General features: G+C 44.1%; 1 protein-coding gene across 4 annotated transcripts in view; it reads left to right on the top strand.

Annotated features, from left to right (window-relative positions):
• The window catches only part of LOC140470652 (high affinity immunoglobulin gamma Fc receptor I-like), a 54,557-nt gene extending 50,207 nt beyond the window's left edge, over positions 1 to 4,350 (top strand). For all 4 annotated transcript variants that reach the window (XM_072566686.1, XM_072566689.1, XM_072566687.1 and 1 more), the window contains one exon: positions 424 to 4,350. In XM_072566686.1, the coding sequence (XP_072422787.1) occupies positions 424 to 552 (129 nt within the window). In that variant the 3' untranslated portion in view covers positions 553 to 4,350. The remainder of the gene's footprint in view (positions 1 to 423) is intronic.
• The last annotated feature ends 22,638 nt before the right edge of the window (positions 4,351 to 26,988 follow it).

Below are 26,988 nucleotides of genomic sequence, written 5' to 3'. Positions count from 1 at the left end.
AAACCAATAAATTCTAACAGGGTCAAAGCAGGAAGGAATTTCCCACTAACAGAGGTAAGGGAGAGGAGTTCAAAACAAATGGGTCATAGTCGAAATGAGACAGGATGTAGGGCTGCGATGGGTAGAAATGTCTTCACTCAAGAAGTGGGGAGCCTGTGAAATTCTCCACCACAGAAAGCAGTCATGATGAGAACACTGAATATTGTTCAAGGAAGATTGGGATAGAGTACTTAGGGGCTAAAAAGAGAAAGTAGGAAAAGGGAGACTGAGTTGGGGGATACTACTGGAGCAGGCTGGAGGGGCCGGGTGACCTATGCCTGCTCCCACTTGCTCTGTCCTTCAGCCCCTTTGTTGAAGTGCAATTACAAAAATGGTCAGAAATGCAACGAGTTTTGGATTAAGACATTGTCTGTTCCCTTGCAGAGGGAGGCTGACAGTCACGTGACTTACGCGTCGTTAATGCACCTCGAAAGGACAAGGGAGCAAGACGTACGTGCCGGAAGGCAGGAAGATAATGGTTCGTCTACCTATCAGAACATTCGGAGGAGCTAGTCACAGAACTCTGCTGGTGAAGATTAAAAGTTCCTTCAGGTGGTGGGCATGACTTGTCTTCACTTGCCATCGTCAACTGAAGAAAAGAACGGATCAAATTAACACAGCATTTCATGTCAGAGAAATGGTGTCTGATTTCTCTCTCACTCTCGAGCACAATTGATTCCAAATTCTGTGAATGTATCCCCAATCGTTAGTGGTTAGAAGGCGGGAGGTCTTCTGTCCAAAGCTGTGGGTTCACATCTTCACGCAATTCTAAATACTCACTGTGAGAAACTAAGCTCACACACTTCAATAATTTCAGTACGAGACAAAATCTGAATCAGAAGTGTCCTTTATTTTACTCTTGCAATAGGGTGTGAAGTCCACTGTCTGTCTGTAAGGCAAGGGACTCACACACCGAATTCAATGAATACTCGATATTTATATAATTTGTTTCCAATACATTCTTTTTAATTCATTGCTCCCCCCCCCCACCCTGTTAACATCCTCCACTTCCCGAAGACCGGTACCCATTACTCCTGTTTATTTCTTGCCTTATCCGGCCTGGTCTGTGACAAAATGCTTATTTCTGGCCTCACAAGGCCGTTTGACCTCATCCTGCTGTGGGTCATTGTTAGGCATATCCTTTCCTTACCATTACCTCCATCTGTGCCGCCCCTCTCATACAGATCGTTAAGACCCTTTTAATTGGGGTTTGTTCCTGTGTTTCTGTAAAAGTTGGAAACAGATGTTTATACCTACTGTTTGTACAGGCATATCTAGCTTAACTGCCTCTCCTCACAGCATCTTATCTAGTCACCTGTATTTCTACCATTGTTTTGCAGTCCCATGTCTTTATTGCACATACTTTTAGCTAATACAAAAAATAATTATGTATTTCCTTCACATAGTTTCCATTCTTGTTGACTCAGCTCTTGGCTGAAACAATTACACACTAGTGTTAGTTCATTTACTTTGTATAAGTAATTATAATTGCAGAAGTAACATTACTTTACCTACATCCCACATCACGTTTGGGACCAATGGCACAATGGATTGCTGGTTGGTATAGAATCATGCAACACAGAATCAGACACTTTGGTCCAAGAAAGAGATACAAATACAAGAGTTAACGGGTGTGAGAGAGAGAGAGAGAGAGGGAGGACAGGTGCAAATATAACAAAAACATTTTTCATTCATACATTCCTGCATTGTAAAAATTGTGAATTCTTGTCCCAAAGGGAGGGGAGGGAGACAGACGATAAATTCCAGAAGTTGTTTACAGAAGAGGCCTGACACAATGTAACATTTCAGCAATGTCTGCTTTTGCAAGCTTGATATCTGAGAGGCACAAATGTACAAAAACTGAAATAGCTCAGTGACTGGCTTCTCGGTCATAGTCATAGAGATGGTGCAGCACAGAAACAGTTCCTTCTATCCAACTTGTCCATATTGACAAGATATCCTAAAATTAATCTAATCTAATTTGCTAGCATTCAGCCCATATCCCTCTAAACCCTTCCTATCTTATATCCATTTAAATGTCTTTTAAATGTTGTAATTATACCAGTGTGACAAACAAAGCTCACTCACTTCAATAATTTCAGTCCGAGACAAGATCTGAATCAGTAGTGTCATTTATTTTACCCTTGCAAGAGGGTGCGATGTCCACTGTCTACAAGGCAGGGACACACACACCCCCTGAATTCAACGAATACACGATATTTATGTCATTTGGTTCCTTTTTTTATCCCATTGCTCCTCCCCGTTTACATCTTCCACTTCTCTAAGACCGGCACCCATTACTCCTGTTTATCTCTTGCCTTATCTGGCCTTGTCTGTGACAAAATGCTTATTTCTGGCCTCACAAGGCCGTTTGACCACATCCTGCTGTGGCCCATTGTTAGGTATTGTCTACTCCCTCCATCTGTGCTTTACCCAACCATACTGATCCTTATGACCTTGTAATTGGGGTTTGTTCCTGTGTTTCTGTAAAAGTGGGAAATAGATGCTTATAACTACTGCTTGTGCAAGCATATCTGGCTTAACCTACATCCTCACAGCACCTTATCTATTTGTCTGTAACATCTACCATTGTTTTGCAGTCACGTTTCATTCTTGCATGCAATTTTAGCTAATACAAAAGCAATTATGTATTTCCTCCACATAGTTTGCATTCTAGTTGACTCAGCTCTTAGTTGAAAGAATTACACACTGGTGGGAGTTCATTTACCTTGCATAAGTAATTATAATTGCAGAAGTAACACTACTTTACCTATAATCCCACAACCAGCCTCCACCACTTCCTCTGGCACCTTACTCCAGAAATGCACCGTCGTCTATGTGAAAAGTTGCCGCTTAGGACCCTTTGAAATCTTTCTCCTCTCACTGTAAACCCATGCCTTCTTGTTCTGGACTCCCCTACCCAGAGAGAAGACTGTGTTTACTTATGGTTTTCATGCCCCTCATGATTTAAAAAAAATCTCTAAGGTCACCCCTGCTCTTCCGACATTTCACTGAAAACAGCCCCAGCCTCTTCAGCCTCCCTATAGCGCAAAACCTTCAACCATGGCAACCATTTCTGAAATCTTTCAAGCTACACAACATCCTTCCCTAGTGAGGACACCAGAATTGCAATCAATAATCCAAAAGTGGAAGAACCAATGTCCTCAACATGATCTCTGAACTCCTATACTCAATGTGTGGAGTTGGAAAATTACAGCAGGTTAGTAGCAACAGAGAAGCAGGAGAGTCGATATTTCAAGTATAAACCCTTCATTAGGAATGACATTCCTGATGAAGGGCTTATGCCCGCCACGTCAACTCTCCTGCTCATCAAATGCTGTCTGACTTGCTGTGCTTTTCCAGTGCCCCAGTTTTAGACTCTGATCTCCAGCATCTGCAGTTCTCACTTTCTCCTACAGTCAATGCTTTGACCAAAAGTAAAAGCATACCAACCCCTTCTTCACTATTCTATCTACCTGCACCAACCCTTAAGGAAATACGAATCTGCACTCCAAGGTCAGGTTCAGCAACACTCCCTAGGACCTTACCATCAAGTGTATAAATCCAGTCCTGAATTGCCTTTCCAAATGCAGCACCTCTTATTTATCTAAATTAAACTCTGTCTGCCACTCCTCGGCCATTTCCCCACCTGATCACAATGCCCTTTTACTCTGAGATAACCTTTTTCGGTATCCACTACACCTCCAGTTTTGGTATGATCTGAAAATTTACTAACCATGTATCCTATGTTCATATCCAAATCATTTACATAAACAGTGAAAAGCAGAGAACCCAGCACCAATCCTTGTGGCACACCACTGGTCGCAGGCCTCCACTCTGAAAAGCAACTCTCCACCATGACCCTCTATCATCTATCTTGTAAATATATGGCTTACACAAAAAACTGAAGGCTGGCTGCAACTGTGAATCTCTGCAGCAGTCAGAAGCCTGTGAAGACGCGGTTTAACCCACGCAGGAGGCGGTCACGTGACATTCCGTTTCGCGCCCCGGAGGTGGGCCGAGGTCACGTGATGATCCGTTTCGCAGGCAAAAAAGCTCACGTGGGGTCGGACATTCAGGAATGCAAGGAGGCAGAGAATGGAGTCAGACCAACAGCCAATGAGAAGATAATTCTACCTCAGTGTGTGTATGACGTTTTTTATTGTATAAAAGACTGGGGCAGGGACAGAACGAGGTCTTACTTTTTGAACTGGCACATGTGGCAGTTGGTCAGGGAAAAAGGGTTAGACCCAGAGCTCTGAATGCTTTGTCCACTTACTGTTTAAAATAAATCAAGAGTGTGAGACTGAATATCTTCTCCTAGTGCTTCATTTAAAAGAACACACAGTACTTGGCTCACACATAGAAGAAAGTAAAATTGGTAGTTTGAGCCAAGGTCCTACAATTTGGTGACCCCGACGTGATGAAGACGGAGAAGTGACGTAAAGAGTGAAAAATAGAAACAACGGACGACTGACGTTTGAGGACAACAACAAGCGGCGCCGCATTAAAAAAAAAGGTGAGCAGACGCCTGTTTATATCGAAGTTCTGCAATTGGAAACACTAAATTGATTGTTGTCATTATACTGCAAGTGTCCTAGCAAGAGTAAGTGGACAAAGTATTGATTGTAGTGCGTACAGGTTTAAAGTCCCTTGGGGTTAGAGTCCTCATAAAAGCAACAAGGTACGTATGGGTGAGGAGGTTTAAAGTCCATTGAGCAGGATCTCATAAAAGCAACGCTCACAAATTTTGGTTTATGATTGTGTTATAAGTTTTAAGAATTGGGGAATGTACGGAGGGTGGTATAAAAACCAGTAGTGTTTTGAAGACAGACGGTGGTGTCTCAGTGAGAGAATTGGGTTGGTTGCTCGGTTATATTTATATCTAAACCAACTGACTACTGGACGGGAGGATTGAAACAAAAATACATAAAATGGAAGGGGAGTTTGATAAAGAGTGTGAAGAATACAGAGGGTGTTCTTCCGATTTAATGTTGCCTGTAAAACAGCAGTGGGGTAAAGCCAGAAGTCAGTGGGCTTGCAAGGAACAAACAAAAAACAATGATGGAGAAATATGATAAGATTTGGGAGGAATTACAGAAACAGGGCAAAGTCCCTAAGGATGAGGAGAGGAAGAAATTGTCACTGTTTTTGGGAAAAGTAGAAGAGCAAGCTAAATTAGAAGTAGAAGAGCATATGAAGGGAGAGAAAGGGTCCATGTTACGTAGAAGAAAGTGGACAAAAGAAGGTGAGGAGAAAGAAGAGAGGAGGATTCATCTGCATAACATGACGTTAGCCTGTATGGCAGTAGAAATATTACAAAAGAGAGTAGGTGGTACCTCTGCAATAGAATTGACAAAGGAGACAGAGAAGGCAGGACCATCTGCGCCATTATATCCTAAATTGCCTGTGATACAATCACCACCCCCATATCCTGTAATACAAATGCCACTTATGTATGTTCATGAAGGGGTGTTAGATGTGCAAGAAGTAGGAACAAGAGAGTATAACGTAGTAAAACAGAGACTAGCGGAAGCTCTAGAAGAAAGTATCAGAAAAGTAGAAAAGTTAACATTAGAAGTTGATCAGAGGGTTAAGGAAGTAGAGGAGTCGAATAGGGTGATGATGACGCATAGGAGAAATAAAGAACAGCCAAAACAGGGGAGATGTTTAGCAGTACAGGAGCCAGAGGCTCATTCGACACCGTATAGTGCTGAGAATGAGAAGAAGGGAAGGTTACATGATTCAGGTCAGTTATTGGATGATGGGTTCTCAGACAGAAGACGGAGAGATTTGAGGGAAGAACGGGATAGAGAGAGATTGGATGGGGAGGAGTCCAGAAGTAGTATAGATATTGAGGATGAAGAATCCCCGACAGATGATGATCCAAACACCTATCCAATCACTTTGAAAGGCTCACTCACAATGCATACCAAACATGGCCCTTTACTGAAGTCTCTACCTGAATCAAGTTACAACCTGCATCAAAGAGACACATTACGACAACCTATAAAGCATCAGCACCACCAAATGCCATTGATTTACAGAGGCTCTTATCTGGGGAATGTTTATCAGCCTTTCACATATACTGATATGAACTGCATCCTGGATAAAATGCCCCCACCCATGGAGGGAGGTGGGCCCTGGATGACTAAATTTTCCCAATATACATTAGGCTACAAGTTAGCTATGGGTGACTGGAGAGCATTGTTGGGTAAGCAATTGAGTATGTGGGAAATACAGCAGATTGAAGTGTCTGCGGGGACCACCTTATTACCTGATTCAGACCCATTTGCGCAGCATGATACCTGTGTGGGAAGGGCAATGAGGGAGAGGTTCCCGATTCCACTGGGAGCGATGCACTCACTCACCTTCACAATGAAGGAGGGTGAGGATATGTCTACCTTTTTGGCTAGGTGTAAGGACATGTGGACAGATACTGCGGGGAGCCATCCAGGGTCAGGTCAGCTACAGACCACATTATTTAGGAATGCTGTTATGGCAGGGATGCCTAAGGAAGTAAAAGAGGCAATGGAAAGTAATCCCGATATCCCAGATTGTTCTCCAGAACAGTGGGAGAAACACTTGACCCACCACATGAAGCGTTATAGGACAAAACAGGATGAAGATAAACAGTAATGAGTCAGCTCAAGTGCAGTTGTTGAAGTTATAGCTCGATGAGGCTAGGAGGAAGGCTAGTGATATAAAGAAGGCCTCCCAAAAGACGACTAGTCAGATGGTTCACGACCGTCGCCACAAAACAACTTGCCGAGTTCAGACCCAACATTTGATTGGATGCCACCCTACCCCAATATGGGGGTAGGCCTATAGGTGTTCCAGGAGGAATACGTGGTAGAGGAAGGGGCCGTGGGGGATTCAGAGGTCAGCCATCCAACACCTGTTTTGAATATGGCCAACCCGGGCATTGGAGAAGAAATTGTCCCCTGTTGTGGGGACCCCAGGGAGGTCCGGGATTGATCCGAGGACAGTATGTCCGTTCAAGTCAGCCTCCTGTCCAACAGGCTGTTCAGCCTTGTCAAGTCCCAAATGCAGCTGTAGCCCCGGTGCAAGGACAGTACCCCCAAACTACGCCAGAAGGGCAGGGGTGCGAATATTGACGGGGCCCGAGAACCCAGGGGCATGTGGGGTTGGCAGACCCCTATATGCAAATGAGGGTAATTGACAAGAATCTGTCTTTTTTGGTTGATACAAGTGCAAGATTTTCCACCATCACTTGTGATATACCTCGCTCAAGCATGTCATCCTCTAGCGTTCAGTTAGTCGGGTTCTCGGGTAAACCAGAAAATCTGCCTTTGACATCGCCACTGATCACATCAGTGGCCGGACAGACTTTTCGTCACCAGTATATTTTATCACCTGCATGCCCCGTGAATTTGATGGGACGTGATTTGCTGGTGAGATGTGGGGTCTTGGTTCTGTGCGGACCAGACGGACTGGTAGTGACCTTTCCAAATGGCCATTCTGTCAACTGTTCTATGACAATGATACACTCTGGATCCCAAATGATGCTATCACCGGACATATCACCAACGGCAGAAGGACAGTGGGCAGATATATACTGGGGACTGCTTGAACCCGAAAATGGGCAGAATAACGGCATACAGTCTTTATACAACCAATGGCGACCCTGGTTTCAGATGCTGCATCCCTATGCTCCTACTGCAGATCCCCTTCATGTTACCTTATATAATGATAGAGATGATAATTAAATATATCAGTATGCATTCTATCAGCATCTAGAAGGGACTCAATGGGAGATTTTCTCCAGTTGCATTCTGCTCGGAAAAGAAGGTGTGGCGGCTGTGGTTGAATTAACCACAGAACAGTTGGAATGGCATGAGATGTCTGAAGAAGCCATACCTCATGTCACATTGGCCGTGCATGCAGAATATCAGGCCAAGGATCTGGGGTCTATGTGCAAACGCATGATGGCGGTGACAGACTGGATGTGGACTCAGTTACCCGGTTTACAATATTCACCATCAGAGGAAGCCTATAGAATTATGTGCAGAACAACTGATAAGGTACTGCTGGAACATAGGCAGATTGAAAGGTTTCATGGTAGGGAAAAAACAGACCATCCCCAGGCTGCAGCGATGCTTGACACTCTACCAGATACCTTGTGGTCAGCAAGTTCAACGGATGTTGGGTACTGCAAATACGTCACACCAATCACATTTGATTTAATAGACCACACTCCGATTTGGCAGAGACAATATTCACATAAACCAGAGGCTGAAGCCGGCATCGCCGACACAATTGAAGGAATGTTAGCAGCAGGGGTGCTGGAACCCTCCCAGTCAGCCTGGAACACTCCTATCTTACCTGTAGAGAAGCAGCATACAGGCAAATATAGGATGGCGCATGATCTTAGACGGATTAATAGTGTCATTTCTACTCCAACAGTTCCAGTCCCAAACCCCTACACTGCAATGTCTGTGCTGACACCTGACCATCAGTGGTTCTCGTGCATTGATCTGGCCAACGCGTTCTTCTGTTTGCCCCTAGCTGATCATTTGAGGGACATTTTTTCGTTTACTTACAAAGGCCAACAATTACATTATACAAGGGTCCCTCAAGGGTTTATTTTGTCACCTGGGGTGTTTAATCAGGTATTAAAACAGCAGCTCAAGAATCTGACGCTCCCAAAGGGGGTGGTATTGATCCAGTATGTGGATGACATTCTTTTGGCAGCATCTGACCATGTTTCTTGTTTGGAAGCCACAAAGTCGTTGCTGTTTCACCTGTATAGTGTCGTTTTCAAAGTTTCACGGGTTAAATTGCAATGCTGCAGACAAACGGTGTCTTTTTTGGGTAGAATTATTTCTGCTAAGGGAACAGGTGTGTCTCCGTCCCATAGATCCTCCATTCTGCATTATACCAAACCAGTCACTGTAAAAGACATGCTCTCATTTCTTGGGTTGGCAGGGTACAGTAGACAATTCATTGCATCAGATGGGGAGCTCACTTTCCCTCTAAGGGCCATGGTAAATGAACAAGGCATGAGAAATTTGTCGGCCCATTTGCAGTGGACCACTGAGGCAGACGAAAGTTTTATATCTCTTAAACAGGCCCTAACGCGGGCTGCTGATTTAGCGGTCCCAGATTACAAAGAGACATTTTTCCTCGATATTTCTGAAAAATTACACACAGTAAATGGTGTTCTTTTTCAGAAAAAAGGGGGATCCAGGCAGGTGCTGATGTATGTAAGTGTTACCCTTGACCCAACAGAGGACAAACACCCACCATGTACAAGACATGCAGCAGGGGTAGCACAAATTCTCCAAAAGGTAGCACATATAGTCATGGGCCATACACTAACAGTACTGACGACACATAGTGGCCTATGTGAACTCAATGGCCTTTACGATGACATCACTGCGGCAAACCAGGTTAGAGAAAATTTTGAATGCACCACATATAATTTTTACACATGAAGGAATTAACATGGCTGATAACATGGGAGAAGGAGAGCCACACATGTGTGAGGAAAGGGTACAGAGAGATACCAAAGTTAGGGTAGATTTACAGGCAGTTCCATTAGTGGACCCAGAAGAAGTGCTGTTCACAGATGGTTGTTGCTACAGACATCCAACTGAAGGACTTAAAGCAGCCTATGCAGTGGTGCGATGGACAAGTGAGGGATTTGAGGAAGTGTTGACAGGAAAAGTGACAGGCAAAGAATCAGCCCAGTTGGCTGAACTACAGGCAATGATAGCTGCGTTCGAATGGTCAGAGGGAAAAAGAGTAAATATCTATACCGACTCTGCATATGTGGTAGGGGCTATACAGGTAGAACTTAGTCAATGGATCAGGGCAGAATTCTTAACAGCAGCAAAAACCCCAATTAAACATGAAAAAGATATGAAAAGATTAGCAGAGGCTCTAATGAAACCTGTAGAAGTGGCGGTGATTAAGTGTAGAGGACATGATAAAGCAGATACAGTAGTAGCGAAGGGCAATCAGGAAGCCGACTCAGCAGCAAAGAAAGCAGCAGGGTATACACCACAGTATATAATGATGCAAACAGAGAGAACAGTGTACGACCTGCTGCCAGCCTGTGATGCAAATGTGTTAATAAAAGAGCAGCAGAAAGCCTCTCCTCAGGAACTGACAGTTTGGAGAGAGAGAGGGGCCACAGAGTCAGAAGGGATTTGGAGGTCGCCGGACAGTAGACCAGTCCTACCCCCAGGTTTGATAGCTTCCATGCTTCAGGAGGCTCATGGGTTGACCCATTGTGGAAAAACACAGATGCAGAGGTATCTGACACATTGGTTGCATCAGTTCTTGCCAGCAATGATTGAAAATTATATCAGGGAATGTAGAACATGTACAGAATACAATATGAGACCAACAGCAAAACCACATGAGGGAAAATTCCCTCTCCCAAGAATGCCAGGTCAGGAAATAGTGATCGACTACACTGATATGATAGAGAGAGTAAACGGATACCGGTACCTTTTGGTAGCAGTGGATGCATACACTGGTTGGCCAGAAGCAATACCTGCGAAAAAGGAAGACGCAAAGACAGTGATTAAATTCTTGATAAACCAATATATTCCAACGCATGGGTTTCCATAGAGAGTCAGGTCAGATAATGGCACACATTTCAAGAACAAAGACCTGCAAGAAGTTGAAGCAGCTTTAGGACTGAAACATGCGTTTGGGACAGTGTATCATCCTCAGTCACAGGGAAAAGTGGAAAGAATGAATCTGTCCATAAAAGAAAAAATAGGAAAAGTGTGTGCACAAACAAAGTTAAGCTGGGTGGATGCCCTACCTTTAGCTTTACTGTCCAGTAGGAGCTCAGTAAGCTCTATTACTGGGTTCACTCCGTATGAGTTAACAACAGGGCAGCAGTTCCCGGGACCAGGAGCGGGAGTACAGATCTTAGAGGGCAGAGGAGCCTCTCTAAGGTACAAACCTTATTATGACCAACTAACAGCTCTGGTGTCAGCTTTCTCCAAACAGGTTGGATCGGAAAAGGGGGAACTACAGACTCAGACACCATCTACTACAGACTGGGTCCTGTTGAAGGTCATCAAACGGAAGTGGTGGGAGCCGAGGTGGACAGGACCTTATAAGGTGGTGGAGAGGACATCGCATGCGGTCAGATTACAGGGGAAAGGAGAAAACTGGTACCATTGGAGCCAGTGTGCAGCTACGGAACCGCCAACGAGAACTCTAGAACAAATAAGAACAGAAAAAGAGTAGAAGGGTTTTACACTTCTAATGTTTGGAGGAAGAAGGTTCTGGAAAAAGGTGGGAGAGGTCCTAAAAATTTCTAAGCAAAGTTGTGTGAGGGATATAATGTCTATCTTTGTAACCAGCCCACATTACTTTAGGCTGTGGAGGTTGGGAGTCTTTGTTATTGTTTTATGTATGTGTTGCGCTACTGTTAATAGGAGTATTAACCATGAGGGACAAACACACAGGTGAGGGAGGAAGGTTCAGGAACAAAAGATCAACAGGACAAGAGGCAGATAAATGTTTAAGGGAGGCGAGGAGCCAGGTACACATCAGACACGATAGGAATCATGGTACCACATACCAGTTTGATTTATGACAAGTAATTGATTGTGGTCAAGATACAGGGAGCTGGAGGGATTATGATGTATATCTTTGCTTCTATGCCATTTATTATGACCCATGCCCATCGTGGGATAATGTATGAACATGAACGGGGGTGGGTTGGACCCCCAAGAGGTCGTCACTTTCGGATAATAGATGGAACATTCGAGATCATGTGAGCCTGGCGAAGGGGCAACTGGATCATTCTTCAGAGTTAAGAAATCCACTTTTGTTAACCCTGAAGAAATTTGACATTAATCCTAGTCCAAAAGAGGTACAAATTTACTGTGGGAGTGATGACAGAAGCTTTTATCTTGTAATAGGTGCAGATCAATCTGGTGTGGATACCATGGGATTAGTGAAGGTAACCTTAGTGGACCCTCCTATGCGCCAGCCACAAACTGAAAATACAAGCATGGAGGTAGAATCAAGTTCAGGAGTTGTGGTAATAGACCACAACAACCTTACGAGAAGGGATATTATTAAATTAGCTACCGGGTATGGGGATAAGAACTTATGGCTAGACTGGGTGACACCGACAGCAATTTCGATGAATATGAGTAATTGCGTCGCGTGTTCTTCGGCAAGGCCAACCCTGTTTACTACCCCAGCTCCATTGTTCCCAAATATAGACCCAATAGAATTTCATTGTATGATGGCCCTCACTATGCAGGCGGACCCTCCAAATTGTACCACATTAAGTGATATTTTTCCACCTGTAAAGAATTCCACGTTACCTCCAGTGTTTACACCAAGGGCCAACAATTATACGTGTTTTGTTCGAAGGTCTAATATAATCTTGGGAGACATGCCTGCTGACTGGTGTCAGGATACAATTAATGTAACCGGCTGCCAGAATGCTAGCACAATTGTTTGGGCCAGAGCTGATCTTTTTTGGTACTGTGGAGGTAGAATACTGCATATTAGTCTACCTCCAGATTGGTCTGGAACCTGTGCAATGGTAAGGTTAGGAGTACCCTTATTTCTTTAACGAGAACGACGACAGGGAATGAATCCGTATACACGAATTCATAGGGATTTGTTTGATGTCACATCCGGCTCAACCACTGAAATAGATGCAATAGGTGTTCCCCGCGGTGTACCTGATGAATATAAATTGGCAGACCAGATAGCAGCAGGATTTGAGAATCTCCCAATTATCAGTGTTCTATTCCCAGTTACGCCGAATAAAAACGTTGACCGAATTAATTATGTACATTACAATGTATTTAGGCTAGCTAATACAACTAGAGATGCGGTAGCAGGACTCTCTGAACAATTGGCAGCGACTTCATTGATGACAGTCCAAAATAGAATGGCTTTAGATATGTTGTTAGCAGAGAAGGGGGGAGTGTGCTCTATGTTCGGGGACCAATGCTGTACGTTTATCCCCAATAATACGGCACCTGATGGCTCGGTAACCAGAGCCCTGGAAGGACTAAGATCTTTGTCTGAAGAAATACATGAATATTCCGGTATTGGCAACCCTTTAGGAGGTATTTTTGACTCGTGGTTTGGGAAATGGAAAGGATTGATTGCCTCTGTGTTTATGTCCCTCGGTGGTATGATTATTGTGTTAGTGTTGTGTGGATGTTGTTGTATTCCCTGTATTAGATCTTTGTTAAACAGGGTAATTATCACAGCAATTGAAGGGAAGGCTCCCCCGCCCTATCAGATGTCACAGATGGAGACGGAAACCATGGCTTTGGCAAGAGGGGAAGACTACGCATCGGAGAGCGAATGTGATGTACAGAACTGGTTAGTTGGTTGGTCTCATTTTTCTGAGACCAAAAGAGGGACTTGTAAATATATGGCTTACACAAAAAACTGAAGGCTGGCTGCGACTGTGAATCTCTGCAGCAGTCAGAAGCCTGTGAAGACGCTGTTTAACCTACGCAGGAGGCAGTCAAGTGACATTCCGTTTCGCGCTCGGAAGAGTGCGATGCAGTCACGTGACATTCCGTTTCGCGCCCGGAAAATTGTGAGGCGGTCAAGTGACATTCTGTTTCGCGCCCCGGAGGTGGGCCAAGGAGGTCACGTGATGATCCGTTTCACGGGTAAAAAAGCTCATGTGGGGTCGGACAACCGGGAATGCGAGGAGGCGGATAATGGAGTCAGACCAACAGCCAATGGGAAGATAATTCTACCTCAGTGTGTGTATGACGTTTTTTATTGTATAAAAGACTGGGGCAGGGACAGAACGAGGTCTTACTTTTTGAACTGGCACACGTGGCAGTTGGTCAGGGAAAAAGGGTTAGACCCAGAGCTCTGAATGCTTTGTCCACTTACTGTTTAAAATAAATCAAGAGTGTGAGACTGAATATCTTCTCCTAGTGCTTCATTTAAAAGAACACACAGGACTCGGCTCACACATAGAAGAAAGTAAATTGGTAGTTTGAGCCAAGGTCCTACAATCTTCAAGCTAGTTCTGTATTCAAATGGCGAGTTCTCCCTGCTCATACCTCCCTCTATTCAGTGTGATCTATCCTTGCTAACTAGTCCACCGCGAGGAAACTTGTTGAACACCTTAGTGAGCTCCATAGAGATCAAGTCGATCACTCTTCCCTCATAAATCTTCTTTGTTACTTCTTCTAAAAAAACTCGATCAAGTTATGACTTGGAGGTGCCATTGTTGGACTGGGGTGCAGAAAGTTACAAATCACACAAAACTACTAGAATGTTTTTTGAAAAATTACATTTAGTTTGTTCAGAAACTGCATGAAGCCATGAAAACTCTGCAAAACTATACCGAGGGTTTGTCAGTCTGAGATAGCTTACAGAATTATATGTTAGTTTGCTCAAAAACTGTATGAAGCCATGCAAAACACTGCAAAACTATAGACTGCATTTGTCAGTCTGACACAGCATTGTGACACCTTCCTTTAAAAAGCTGAGCTATCTTGAGAATGTAATTTAAAAGAATTTCTAGAATTTACAAATCAAAAACAGAAACAGCATATTCCATTATGAAAGATGAAAGTTTTATTCTAAAATTGTTTACGTATCACACCTCCCTGACACTGGACTCCTTTGGCTATACATTCTGTGAGCATGGTCTTCACCTCCACAACCACCTGATGAAGGAACGGCACTGCGAAAGCTAGTGCTTCCACATAAACCTTTTGGACTATAACCTGGTGTTGTGTGATTTTTAACTCAATCAAGTTAGTGAGACATGACTTCCCACGCACAAAGCTATGTTGACTATCCCTGATCAGTCCTTTTCTTTGCAAATACATATAAATCCTGTCCATCAGGATTCCCTCCAACTACTTGTCCACCACTAATGTCAGTCTTTACTTCCTTGGCTTTTCCTTACCACCTTTCTCAAATAATGGCATCACATTAGCCAACCTCCAGTCTTCCGGAACCTCACTGGTGACTATCGATGACGCAATTAGAGTTCTAGGGTACACCTGATCAAATCTGGAGATTTATCCACTTCACGCATTTTAGGACATCTAACACCCTTTCATATGGAACATGAACTATTTCCAAGGTGTTCCCATCAATTTCCACACATTCTACATCTTCCATGTCCTCCTCCACAGTAAACACTGATAAATGCTCATTTATTATCTCCCCCATCTCCTCCGTTTCCACACATACTGCCTTGTTAATCTTTGTAGTGCCTTATTCTCTGCCTTGTTAAAATTTTGTCCTCAATGTATTTATGAAATCCCTTTGAATTCTCCTTTACTGTATTTGCCAAAACTACCTCATGTCCCATTTTTGCCCTCCTGATTTCCCTCGTAAGTATACTCTTCAAGTAGTATACTGCCTTTATACACTTCTCAGGATTGATCACTGCTGTCCAAGCTCCTTTATTTTCTATGACGAAAATTTCAATTTCTCTGGTCATCCAGCATTCCTTACAACTACCAGTCTTGCCTTTCACCCTAACAGGAACACACTGTGTCTGGACTCTCGTTATCTCATTTTAAAGGCTTCACACTTTCCTGCAAATATCCGCTTCCAACCAACTTTTTAAATTTCTTGCCTAATACTGTCAAAATTCACCTTCCTCCAATTTAGAACTTTAGTTTTTAATTCGGGTCTATCCTTTTCCATCATTATTTGAAAACAAATAGAATTAATGTAGAATGCCTACAGTGTGGAAACAGGCCCTTCGGCCCCACAGACTGACTCTCCAAAGAGTATCCAACCAGAACCATTTCCCTATCCTATTACTCTACATTTCCCTGACTAATGCGCCTAACTTACACATCCCTGAACACTACAGGCAACTTAGCATGGCCAATTCACCTTATCTGCACAGCTTTGGATGTGGGAGGAAACCGGAGCACCTGGAGGAAACCAATCAAACAGGGAGAACGTGCAAACTCCACACAGTCATCAGAGGCCAGAATCAAACCTGGTACTTGGCACTGTGAGGCAGCAGTGCTGACCACTGAGCCTTCCCCGGTCGCTGGGCCTCAAGATCTCCCCCACTGACATGTCTGTCACTTGCCCTGCCTTATTTCCCAAGAGTAGGTCAAATCTTGCACCTTCTCTCGTAGGTACACCCACCTACCGAATCAGAAAGTTTACTTGCACACAATTAGCAAATTCCTCTCCATCTAAACCCTTAGCATGATGGGAGTCCCAGTCTATGTCTGGGAAGTTAAAATCCCCTACCGTAACCACCTTATTATTCTTACAGATAAGTGTGATCTCCTTACAACTTTGTTTCTCAATTTCCTACTGACGACTAGTGGGGTTGGGGGGGGGGGGGGTCGATAGTACAATCCCAATTAGGTAATCATCTCTTTCTTATTGCTCATTTCCACACAAATAATTTCCCTGGATGTCTTAGTAGGAATGTGCTCCCTCAGTACAGCCATAATGTTATTCCTTCTCAAAAATGCCACCCCGCTTTCTCTCTTGCCGCCCTTTCTATCCCTCCTATACAAGTTGTATCCTGCAATATTAAGCTGCCAGTCCTGTGCATCTCTGAACCATATCTTGGTACTTGCTATGATATATAAATCCTATGTTTCTAAAATGCTTGGAATTCATCTGCCTTACCTGTTAGGCCTCTTGTATTGAAACAAATGCAGTTTAATTTATCAGTCTTACTCAATCTCTGCTTGTTCCTGCCTGCCCTAACTGTAACAAGGGCTCCATTTCCCAACTGTACCAGTCTTAGATTGATTCCTTTTCTCACTATCTTCCTGGGTCCCACCAACATCACCCCCCCTCTCCACCCCACCTTACTTCTTTTCATCCTCCCCAGCAGCTCTCACAAATATCTCTGCCAATGTATTAGTCACTTTCCAATTCAGGTGTAATCTGTCCTTCTTATACAGGTACTTCTACACCAGAAGAGATTCCAATGACCCAACAATGTGAACCCTTCTCCCCTGCACCAGCTCCTCAGCCACACATTTATCTGCTCTATTCTCCTATTCCTACAATCATTCACTCGTACTAACCTCGAGGATGTTCTTTTTAAATTCCTGCTTAATTTCCTATATTCGCCCTCCAGTCTCATCCTTTTCCCTTCTTATGTCGTTAGTTCCACTGTGTACAACGACCTCCTTCTCGTCCCTCTCCCCTTTGAGAATATTCTGCACTCTCACAGAGATACCCTTAATCCTGGCTCAGAGAGTCAACACTATATTCTGATTTCTCACTGTCAGCCACAGAAACATCTGCGTTGGCTTCTGACTAGAGAGTCCCCTATCATAATCAATCGCTTGGAACGTTACTGACCCCTTGCTACATCAGAGCCAGTCTCAGTACACGAAACTTGGCAGTTTGTGCTACATTTCCCCTGAGAGTCCATCACCCCTCTACTTTCTAGGTGTGCCTTGTTCAGGATCTGTCACAGAATTTGAATCCTGTGTGGCTAGGCTTGTTCCAAAAACAAGAGTTTACTAAATATCACACTGACCCACTGTGATTTCAAAACGTTTGTTGTTTGAGAATAAAATCAACAAAGTTAGCGGATGGAACTTCACATTTGTTGGTTTCATTGTATTTCCACTGTACTCAAGATAAATGAGACAGTACCAGATAGGCAGCATCGTAACCATTATGGTACTGAAATTATAAAACGATATTCATTTTTCAGTGAATGGGGAAAGCAAATGGGGATGTAGCTCAATGTACGCAAGTGGAAAATCACTAACATAATGTGGTAATGATTTCTATAGGGTCATACCAGTTTTGGAACTGCAAAAGGAATTGATCCCAGGTCAATTTTAATTTTGCAGTGCAGACTTACAATAATCTGATGCTTTAACCTCATTCCTGATGGAGGGCTTATGCCCAAAACGTCGATTCTGCTTCTCCTTGGATGCTGCCTGACCAGCTGTGCTTTTCCAGCACAGGTTGAATAAACAGATTAGTTTCCTGTTATTTGTTCTGGGTTTTGCAGTCACCTTATGATGTCTTCTCATTTTCTTTCTGATCTAGCTGTGCTGGGTCAATCTTGATCTGATGCCATTTGGAAATCTAAATATACTTCTGTCCGTCCCTGACTGTGAGTGTCTGCTTGTTTCTTTCCCTGCTTTCAGAGCAGTTGGAAACATTCTCATTCATCATTTTTGGATTTGCTCATAGTGGCTACATTGTCCTGTGTTTTTGCCGCTCTCCTATCTGTTTTTTTCTGTATATAAATCACCTGCATCCCACCCTGCCAATGAGATTCCAGTCCGTAAGTCACTTCCAGTTATCTGTTATTCTACATGCAAACCTCCCGATCCCCTTGATTTGAGTCACTACTGAATATCTCATATTCTATATACAGACTACCTCTATCGACTTGATAAGATTCCAGCTGATAACTCACTCCTAAGTGTATGTTAATCCATGTATAAACCACCCTGAAAACTTTGATCGGATTTGAACCTGAAATTCAATCATATGTAAACAACACCGAATTTCTTGAAAAGATTTTAGTATGTAACTCACTCCTCAGTATCAATTTTTCAAAACGTATACCAACTTAAACCTCTCAATTAGGTTCCAATTTGTAATTCAATTTCCTGCTTCTGTTCTTCTAAACATCAACCACGCCGAATGCCTCAATTAAATTCCAGTCTGCAATTCACCCTTGGGGATCTGTTATTCCTCAGTAAAACATCTGGAACCCCACTTAAGATTCCAATCTGCATCTCAGTCCCAGATATCTGCTATTCCATGTAAAAATCACATCGAATCCGTGATTAGATTCCGGTTTGTATCTTATTCCTGGATAGCTCTACATAAACTATGCTGGACCTTTCAATTAGATTGCAGTCTGTAACTCTCTCCCCAGCATCTACATGTAAATCACCCGAGCCCCTCAGTCACTTTCTCATCTGTATTGCACTCTCTGGTACAGTTACTCTGTAAATAAACTACCCCAAATACCTCCATTAGATTCCAGACAGTAACCCAGCAGAGCATAAGACTATGATATAGTACCAATTTTAGGTCATTCAGCCAATAAAACTTGTTTTGCCATTTGATCGAGACTGACATGTTTCTCAACCCCATTCTCCTGCAATCTCCTGTAACCCTTGATTCCCTTACAAAATAAGAAATTATCCATTTCTGTCTTAAATACACTCAATGATTCAGACTCCACACTTTTTGCAGTAATGAGTTCCACAGATTCCCCACTGTCTGGCTGAAGAAATTCCTCTTCATCTCCATTCTAAAGGGACATCCCTTCATGCTGAGGCTGTGCCTTCAGGTCCTCATCTCTCCTACTTGTGGAAATATCTTCTCAATGTCCACTCCATCCGGGCCTTTCAGTATTCTCCAAGTTTCAATCAGATTCTCCCTTATCCTTCTGAACTCCATTGGGTCCAGACTTAGAGTCCTCAACCTCTCCTCATATGGCAAGTTCCTCATCCCTGGGATTTTTCTTGTAAACCCCCTGTGGACCCCCTGCAAGTTCAGCACATCCTTCCTGAGATAGGGGACCCAAAACTGCTCACAATGATCCAAATGTGGTCTGACCAGAGCCTTATCCAGCCTCAGCAGTACATCCCTGCTCTTGTATTCTAACCCTCCCGAAATGAATGCTAACATTACATTTACCTTCCTAACCGCCAACTGAACCTGCCTGTTAACCTGAAGAGAATCCTGAACTCGGACTCCCAAGTCCCTTCGTGCTTCAGATTTCCGAAACCTTTCCTCATTTAGGAAACAGTCTCTGTCTCTATTCTTCTAATCCCATTGTATACCCTCCCACACTGTCATCCATCTGCCAACCGAACCTTAATAGGATCCTGAACTCGGACTCACCCCCGAGGACCTTGTTTGTGCTTCAGGTCTGGCAGCATCTGTCCAGAGACAGACAGAGAGAAAGCGGAGTCAACGTTTCGAGTCCGGGGGCAGCCGTCCTTCGGGAGAGTGGCCTTTGGTCTTGATGTGCCGCCGCACAGTTTCTTGTTCACTCCCACCTCTCTGTCTGTGTGTGTATTTGTCATTATTATTGAGTTTGGTGAGTCCCGGAGCCGGCCCTGTTGTTTCTCTCTCCTGAAAGGGTTGTCCCTTTAAAGAGTCTTTCCCCTGAAGCAGCTGCTAACGGTCACTTGGGGCACGAGGCGGCCGTTAACCGCCATCTCGCGCGGGGCCTGAGGGGGCGGGGCCTGAAGCTAAAATGGCGCCGGGGCCACGCGGGAAGGAAAAGCGCCGAGGGAGAGCGGACTGTGTCAACATGTCCCGTTCCCGAGGGTCAGGATGGTGGTTATTGGGGGGTGGAGGGGGCAGGAGAGATTCCCCCTCCCAGTGAGACATCTTGTACAAACCGCGAGGTGTCTCTCCATTTCCCTGTCTCTGTGCATCTATCTCTCTCTGTAACTGTTTGACTATGACTTGCTTTAACTCTGACTATGTCGATTAATCTTGATGACTCTGTAATCTTGTGTCTGTCTATGTCTCTCTGACTCTGTTTCTTTCTAACTATGTCTCTGTATGTCTATGTCTTTCTCTGTTTCTCCCTGCCTCTCTATGACCCTCTGACCCTCTCAGTGACTCTGTAACTCTCTCTGACTGTATGGTGGGAGTACTGTTTGTTGCTGAACACAACAACTCCTGCCTTAGAAAAGTGCCTAATCGTTTTGTTTAATCACAGACATCTCTGTCTAAGGCCGAGAGCTGAGTGCCTATCTGGAATTGAGGTAGTGGAGAGAGACAGCATGCTAAACAGCTCGGTTCCATCCCATTTCAATATATTTTCTACAAGGATGGTGAGGAAATTTATTGGGAATACTCCAACTACAGTAGGACTGCACACACAATCATCAACACCAGCAAAAATCAAAATGGCAATTAGCACTCTGCTGTTTCTAACCAGCAGGCAGGGTCTCTCCTGAACAGCAAATTTCTTGCTGTTTCACTGATCTGTGAAATTCTAAGCAACTCTATACAAATCCACATTATCAGAGCAATGTGATAGTACTAGGGGAGCATGCAGAGGGAGATTTATCAGGATGTTGCCTTGGGGGGCTGGAGAGTTTCAGTGATGGAGAGAGATTGGACAGACTGGGGTTGTTTTCCTTCGAGCAGAGCAGATGGAGAGTCTGGTGACATAATTGAGATGTATGAAGTGGCGAGTAGTGCAGATAGGATAGGCAGGAAGAAACATTTTCCCCCTTGATGGAGGGCAGGGGCAGAGAATGAAGGTAAGGGCCAGGAGGTTTCGAGGGGGATGTGATGGAAAACATTTTCATCCAGAGGTTGGTGGGTAATCTGGAACCCACTGCCTGGAAGGGTGGGAGAGGAAGAAATCCTCATCACATTGAGGAAGGACGTGGATGTTCACTTGTGATGCCAAAGCTAGAATCAGATTAAGTGGTCCTTTATGTTTCACTTGCATTCTCCTGCAGAAATAGGGGCTTGGTTAAGGTGAATAGCCACGGTCTTTTCCAAAGGGTGGGGGAGTCCAAAACCCTTGGTTTAAGGTGAGAGGTGAATGATTGAAAAGTGACCTGAGGGGTAAGTTTTTCACACAAGTGATGGTGCATATTTGGAATGAGTTGCCAGAGTAAGTGGTGGAATCGGGTACGTTTACAACCTCTAAAAGAGATTTGGAAAGGTACATGGATAGAAAAGGTTTAGACGGATTTGGGCTAAATGCAAACAAATGGGACTCTCATTTGTGAGACCTGGTCAGCATGGATGTGTTGGGCTGATGGGCCTATTTCCATGCTGTATCACCCTGTGACGGGGAAAATGGTATTAGAGAATAGAGAGTTGCTTGCTTCTGACCGACGTGGATTCATTTGGCCGAAGGTCCTGTTTCTGTGCTGTAGACCTCTCTCTCTACAATTCCTTGTTAAGCAGTCCATCAGAGAATGGTAAAAGCTTAGACAATACGAGTTGAGGAGGCTGATGGCTGATATTCATAGTAGGGTTGGCTGGGGACAGTGATGGTCACCTCCAGGATGTTGATCGGGGGTGGGGTTGGGGAGTGACAATAACCCTCAGGATGTTGATAATGGGGTGGGGACAGTGATGGAAACATTCAAAATGTTGATAGTGGGTGTGGTGACAGTGAGAGGGACTAGATTAGTTATTTCTCCAGGTTATTTCTCCTTTCTATCAATTATTATCCTGTCATCGAAGATAACATCCATGAAAAAAAGAGACAATTTCAGCATCTGATCTTTTATTTCCTCTTTGTCTTGTTTTGTTCCAGTTCCTGTTGCTGGGGTTTCCCTCACCCCCAGAGCCAATAAAACTGAGGTTCTGATTGGGACTCGTTCCGTTCTAGAGTGTGTATTGAGCCAAGGTACTGGAGAAAGTGAGGACTGCAGATGCTGGAGATCAGAGCTGAAAATCTGTTGCTGGAAAAGCGCAGCAGGTCAGGCAGCATCCAAGGAGCAGGAGAGTCGACGTTTCGGGCATGAGCCCTTCTTCAGGAATGCAGGAGAGTCGACATTTTGGGCATGAGCCCTTCTTCAGGAATCTGGACCAAGGTACTGGACCCTACTTTCAAAAGAAAGCCTTAAAAAATGCCAGTGGGAATGACAACTCTAGCTCAGACAGGACAGAGCTGGCCACTGAATCCTTCCAGTCCCAGCTCTCAGGCCGATACCAGTGCGTCATGATCAAAAGGGGTCCCAGTGGAATGATATTTAATGTGACCAATAATTCCATCGACCTCACAGTGCCAGGTAATCCATTCTTCATCTGCAATCTGACCTCGTTTTTCACTGGGGTCCAGCTGAAGACTTGACATGAACACTTTTAAAAGAAAATGCTTCAGAAACTCAGCAGGTCTGGCAACATCTGTGGAGAGAGACAGACTTAATGTTACAGGTTATAAACACAAAGGTGGAAACACAAAGCTGGAAAAACTCAGCAGGTCTGGCAGCAGCTGTGTGGAGAGAGAGAGAGAGAGAGAGAGAGATACACATCCTTTCTCAGGTAAGGGAGATCTTCAAAGCGAGAGGATTCAAGTCCAGGAACAGTGGTGGCTTGCTACAATTGGACAGGGTGAGACCATACCTTGGAGATCTGTGTGCAGTTTGGGGTCTCCTTATCTGTTGAACAATATTGTGCCTATGGAGGGAGTGTTTGCCCAGAGATTGCCCAGAGTCTTTTCTGGCTTGGCAGGCCTGACGGATGGAGAGGGAGTAGATTGGTTATGATATTCACTGGAGTTTAGAAGAATTATAGGGGAATGTCATAAAAATCTATAAATTTGAACATGGACGAGACAGAGTAAATACAGGAAGGGTGACCGGGCAGAGAGTCCAGAACCAGGGGGTCACAGTAGACGGGGCAGCACTGAAATGGGGAGAAATGTCTTTACCCGGAGAGTGGGGAGCCTGTGGAATTCTCTGCCACAGAAAGCAGTCAGGGCCAGAACACTGAATGTTGTTCAGGAAGGAGTGGGATAGAGCTCTTAGGGGCTAAAGGGAGAGTGCGGGAAGATACAGGACCAAGTTGGGTGATCAGCCATGATCCAATTGAATGGGTGGAGCGGGCTGGAGGGGCCGAATGGCCTCATCACGATGATATTTTCGATATTTCACTGTGAATGGCCCAGTTGCCGCTGACAGGCTTTGGACAAAGGGAAGTTTTGCCTTAATATATGTAGGCCTTGAAAATGAGGGACAATAGTTTCCAGTCAACAGTTTAGAGAGTGTGGATGCAGCGTGATCTTTTGAGTTTAGCATTGAATAGTCTGGCTTGGATTGGTGGGATGTTGTTATTGAGAAAGGCTGCACAGAAACAGTGATGTCACTGCAATGGTGAGGGTTTAGAACGACGTTCATAGTCACAAGGGTTTCCCTCCAAATGGACGGGTGTTGGCAGGGGGAGGTCAGGGCAACAGGGAACAGGAAGCACTGGGGTTGGTGTTTGCTGAAGGAATACTGTTATTGACAGGAAATCCCTCTCTGAATCCAGCACAGGAACACAGCACTGAAATGGCAGCACTCATTGTCGCAAGGTTTCTGATCCTTTCTCTTGTCACATTGCTTCCAATTAAACTCCAGAACAGGAAACAATGTGGGTGAGACACTCTAGCAGGTAATGCTGGTGATCGTTCTCCAGTCGGGACTCGACGTGGGTTTCAAATTAATGTTGCTCACAGTGGGTGTATGAGGGTGTGTGTATGAGAGAGTGTGAGTGCTAGTGTGAGTGAGAGTATGAAGGTGTGTGAGAGAGAGAAACACACGTTCTTGTTGGCACACACACATATACACTCACTTACTTCTGCATTGCACCTTGTAGACAACAGTTGAGAAGCCAAACACCACATCCAGAGGCAACACAGCCCATGCTTGATTGGCACTGCACCCATAAACATCCACTCCCACTACCACTGGTGCTCAGTAGTAGCAATGTATACCATCTATGAGATGCACTGCAGAAATTCAAAGGTGCTCAGGCAATACCTTCCAAATCCACAACCACTTCCATCTCAAAGGGCAAGGACAGCAGATACATGAGAATACAACCTTCTGCAATTTTCCCCCCCTCAGCGACTCACCATTCCAACTTGGAAATATATTAGCTGTTCATTTAATGTTGCTGTGTCAACATCCTGGAATTCCCTCTCTAATGGTATTGTGGGTCTACATACAGCACAAGGACTGCAGTGGTTCAAGACGGCAGCTCACTACCTCCTTCTCAAAGGGCCAATAAGGGATGGATAAATTCTCGGACCAGCCACTGATTTCCACAACCCACAAGTGAATTTAAAAACACAAATAATAAAACATTACGTGGGAACGTGCTTTGTGAGGTTGTGGGCAGGCTGAACAAGTGGCAGATGAAATTACTTGAGGAGACATACAAAGTAATGTGTTGTGTTCAGAGGAGTGGTCAGCACAGATATAAACTAAAGGTTAAAATTGGAATAATTGTTGCTTGCACATCAGTCCGATTCATTTGCGAGCAGGTGAAGCTAAATATTTACAGTAAAACTTTCCCATGTTCTTTCTCTCTTATTTTCTCCAGCTGATTCTTCCAACAGTTCTCGGCGGCACAGGTAAGTTATTGCTAAAGGAATGGAGTGTGAAATAAGTGAAGTGTGACTGCAACTGAACAAGGTATTGGGGTTTCCACATCCAGACTCCTGCGGACAGGTTTGGTCCCCTTACTTGAGGAGGGATGTAGTTGAATTGGAGGGAGTTCAGAGGAGATTCGCTGAATTGATTGCCAAGATGAAAAGTTATTCTTTGTACAATTTTGATCTCTTGAGCTCAGATGCAGTTACACTGAAGGCAGTTCTGAAGAAATTCACTCAATTGTTTTCAGAGATGAAGGCTGTCTTAGATGAAAGATTGAGCAATTTCTCTGTAAGGAGGTGGAGGTGGAGATGGATGTTTGCTCATTTGGGAGAATCCAGAAAGAGAGGGTATTGTTTCAGGATAAGGGGCTGGACAGAATGAAAACCGAGATAAGGAGGAATGAATTCTCTTAAATGAGGATGGGGTTGTACATCTGAGGGAAGATCCCCCACCCCCACCCCCACCACCACCACCATCACCATCCAAGTCACTGCATAAATTGAAGGAGGAGACAGACAGATTATTAGTCAGTGATAGGTTAAAGAGAGTGTGGGCTGGTAGGTGGATTTGATGCTGAAATAGGATCAACTACGACCGTATGGAATAGGGGAGCAGTTTCCTGAGGGGCCAAATAGACTCAACCTGATCCTAGCCTGTATGTTTTTGTGAAGTTATTTTGCTAGTTAGTAGCAAGGAAATGAAACATACTATGAGGAGGGAGAAAGTGAAGTTTGACTTAACAAAATAGGTTTTAATTTGTGAACATTGAAAAATAAAGACAAAAATGATTCAATACAAATTTGGTGAAGGACGTTGGATGAAAGAAATGAAAAGACAATACAAAGTAGCGGGGTAAAATTCAAATGGGGGTGCAGGAGCAGAGGGAGCAGGGAGTATATGTGCGCAGATCAGTGAAGGTGGCATATCAGGGGGAGAGGGGTTAATAAAACACACAGCATTCTTGGCTTTATTAATCAGGGCATAGAGTCAGAGAACAGGGAGGTAATATTGAACTTGTACAAGACACTTGTTAGACCTCACCTGGAGTGTTGGAGAGAGAGTGACAACTAATAGGTGGTGGTTTAACCTGAGGGTTACCATGCCTCAGACAAGGGGCGCAGTGGAGAAGGAGACTCATTTATGGTAACCTCAGCCAGTGAGAGATTCAAATCCACATTGTTGATGTTACTCTAAATTCCAAACTAGTTATCCAGCCAACTGAGCCAATCCAATACCCAGCACAAAGCCAAGAGCAGAAAATAAGCTAATTCCGGTGACAGCACAAGTATTGAATAGAGTATATTAGATCATATTGGAGATAAGCCTTTGATGTATTTCTTTGTATGTGTGCAACACCTTACCTTCACAGGCAACAGAAGCTGGATTTAGAAATATATTTGACAAAGAGAAAAGGACATGGAAGGTATCAAATGTAGAGAAAAGGACATGGAAGGTATCAAATGTAGAGAAATAGATGGTGACATATTACAAAATGTCCATCTTACAGAGGAGGAAATGCTGGATGACATGAAATACACAAAAGTGGAGAAATCCCCAGGACCTGATCAGGTGTACCCGAGAACTCTGTAGGAAGCTCGGGAAGTGAGTACAAGGCCTCTTGCTGAGATATTTGAACATTGATAGTCACAGATGAGATGCTGGAAGACTAGGAGGTTGGCTAAGGTAGTGCCACTGTTCAAGAAAGGTGATAAGGACAAACCAGGGAACTATAGACCAGTGAGCCTGACGTCGGTGGTGGGCAAGTTGTTGGAGGGAATCATGAGGGACAGGATATACATGTATTTGGAAAGGCACGACTGATAAGAGATAATCAACATGGCTTTGTGTGTGGGAAATCATGTCTCAGAAACATGATTGAGTTGTTTGAAGA

This window comes from Chiloscyllium punctatum, chromosome 52 (genome assembly GCF_047496795.1).
Source record: "Chiloscyllium punctatum isolate Juve2018m chromosome 52, sChiPun1.3, whole genome shotgun sequence".
NCBI lineage: Eukaryota > Metazoa > Chordata > Chondrichthyes > Orectolobiformes > Hemiscylliidae > Chiloscyllium > Chiloscyllium punctatum.
The sequence above is the reverse complement of the archived record's forward strand: the minus strand, read 5'-3'. Positions and strand labels throughout refer to the sequence as shown.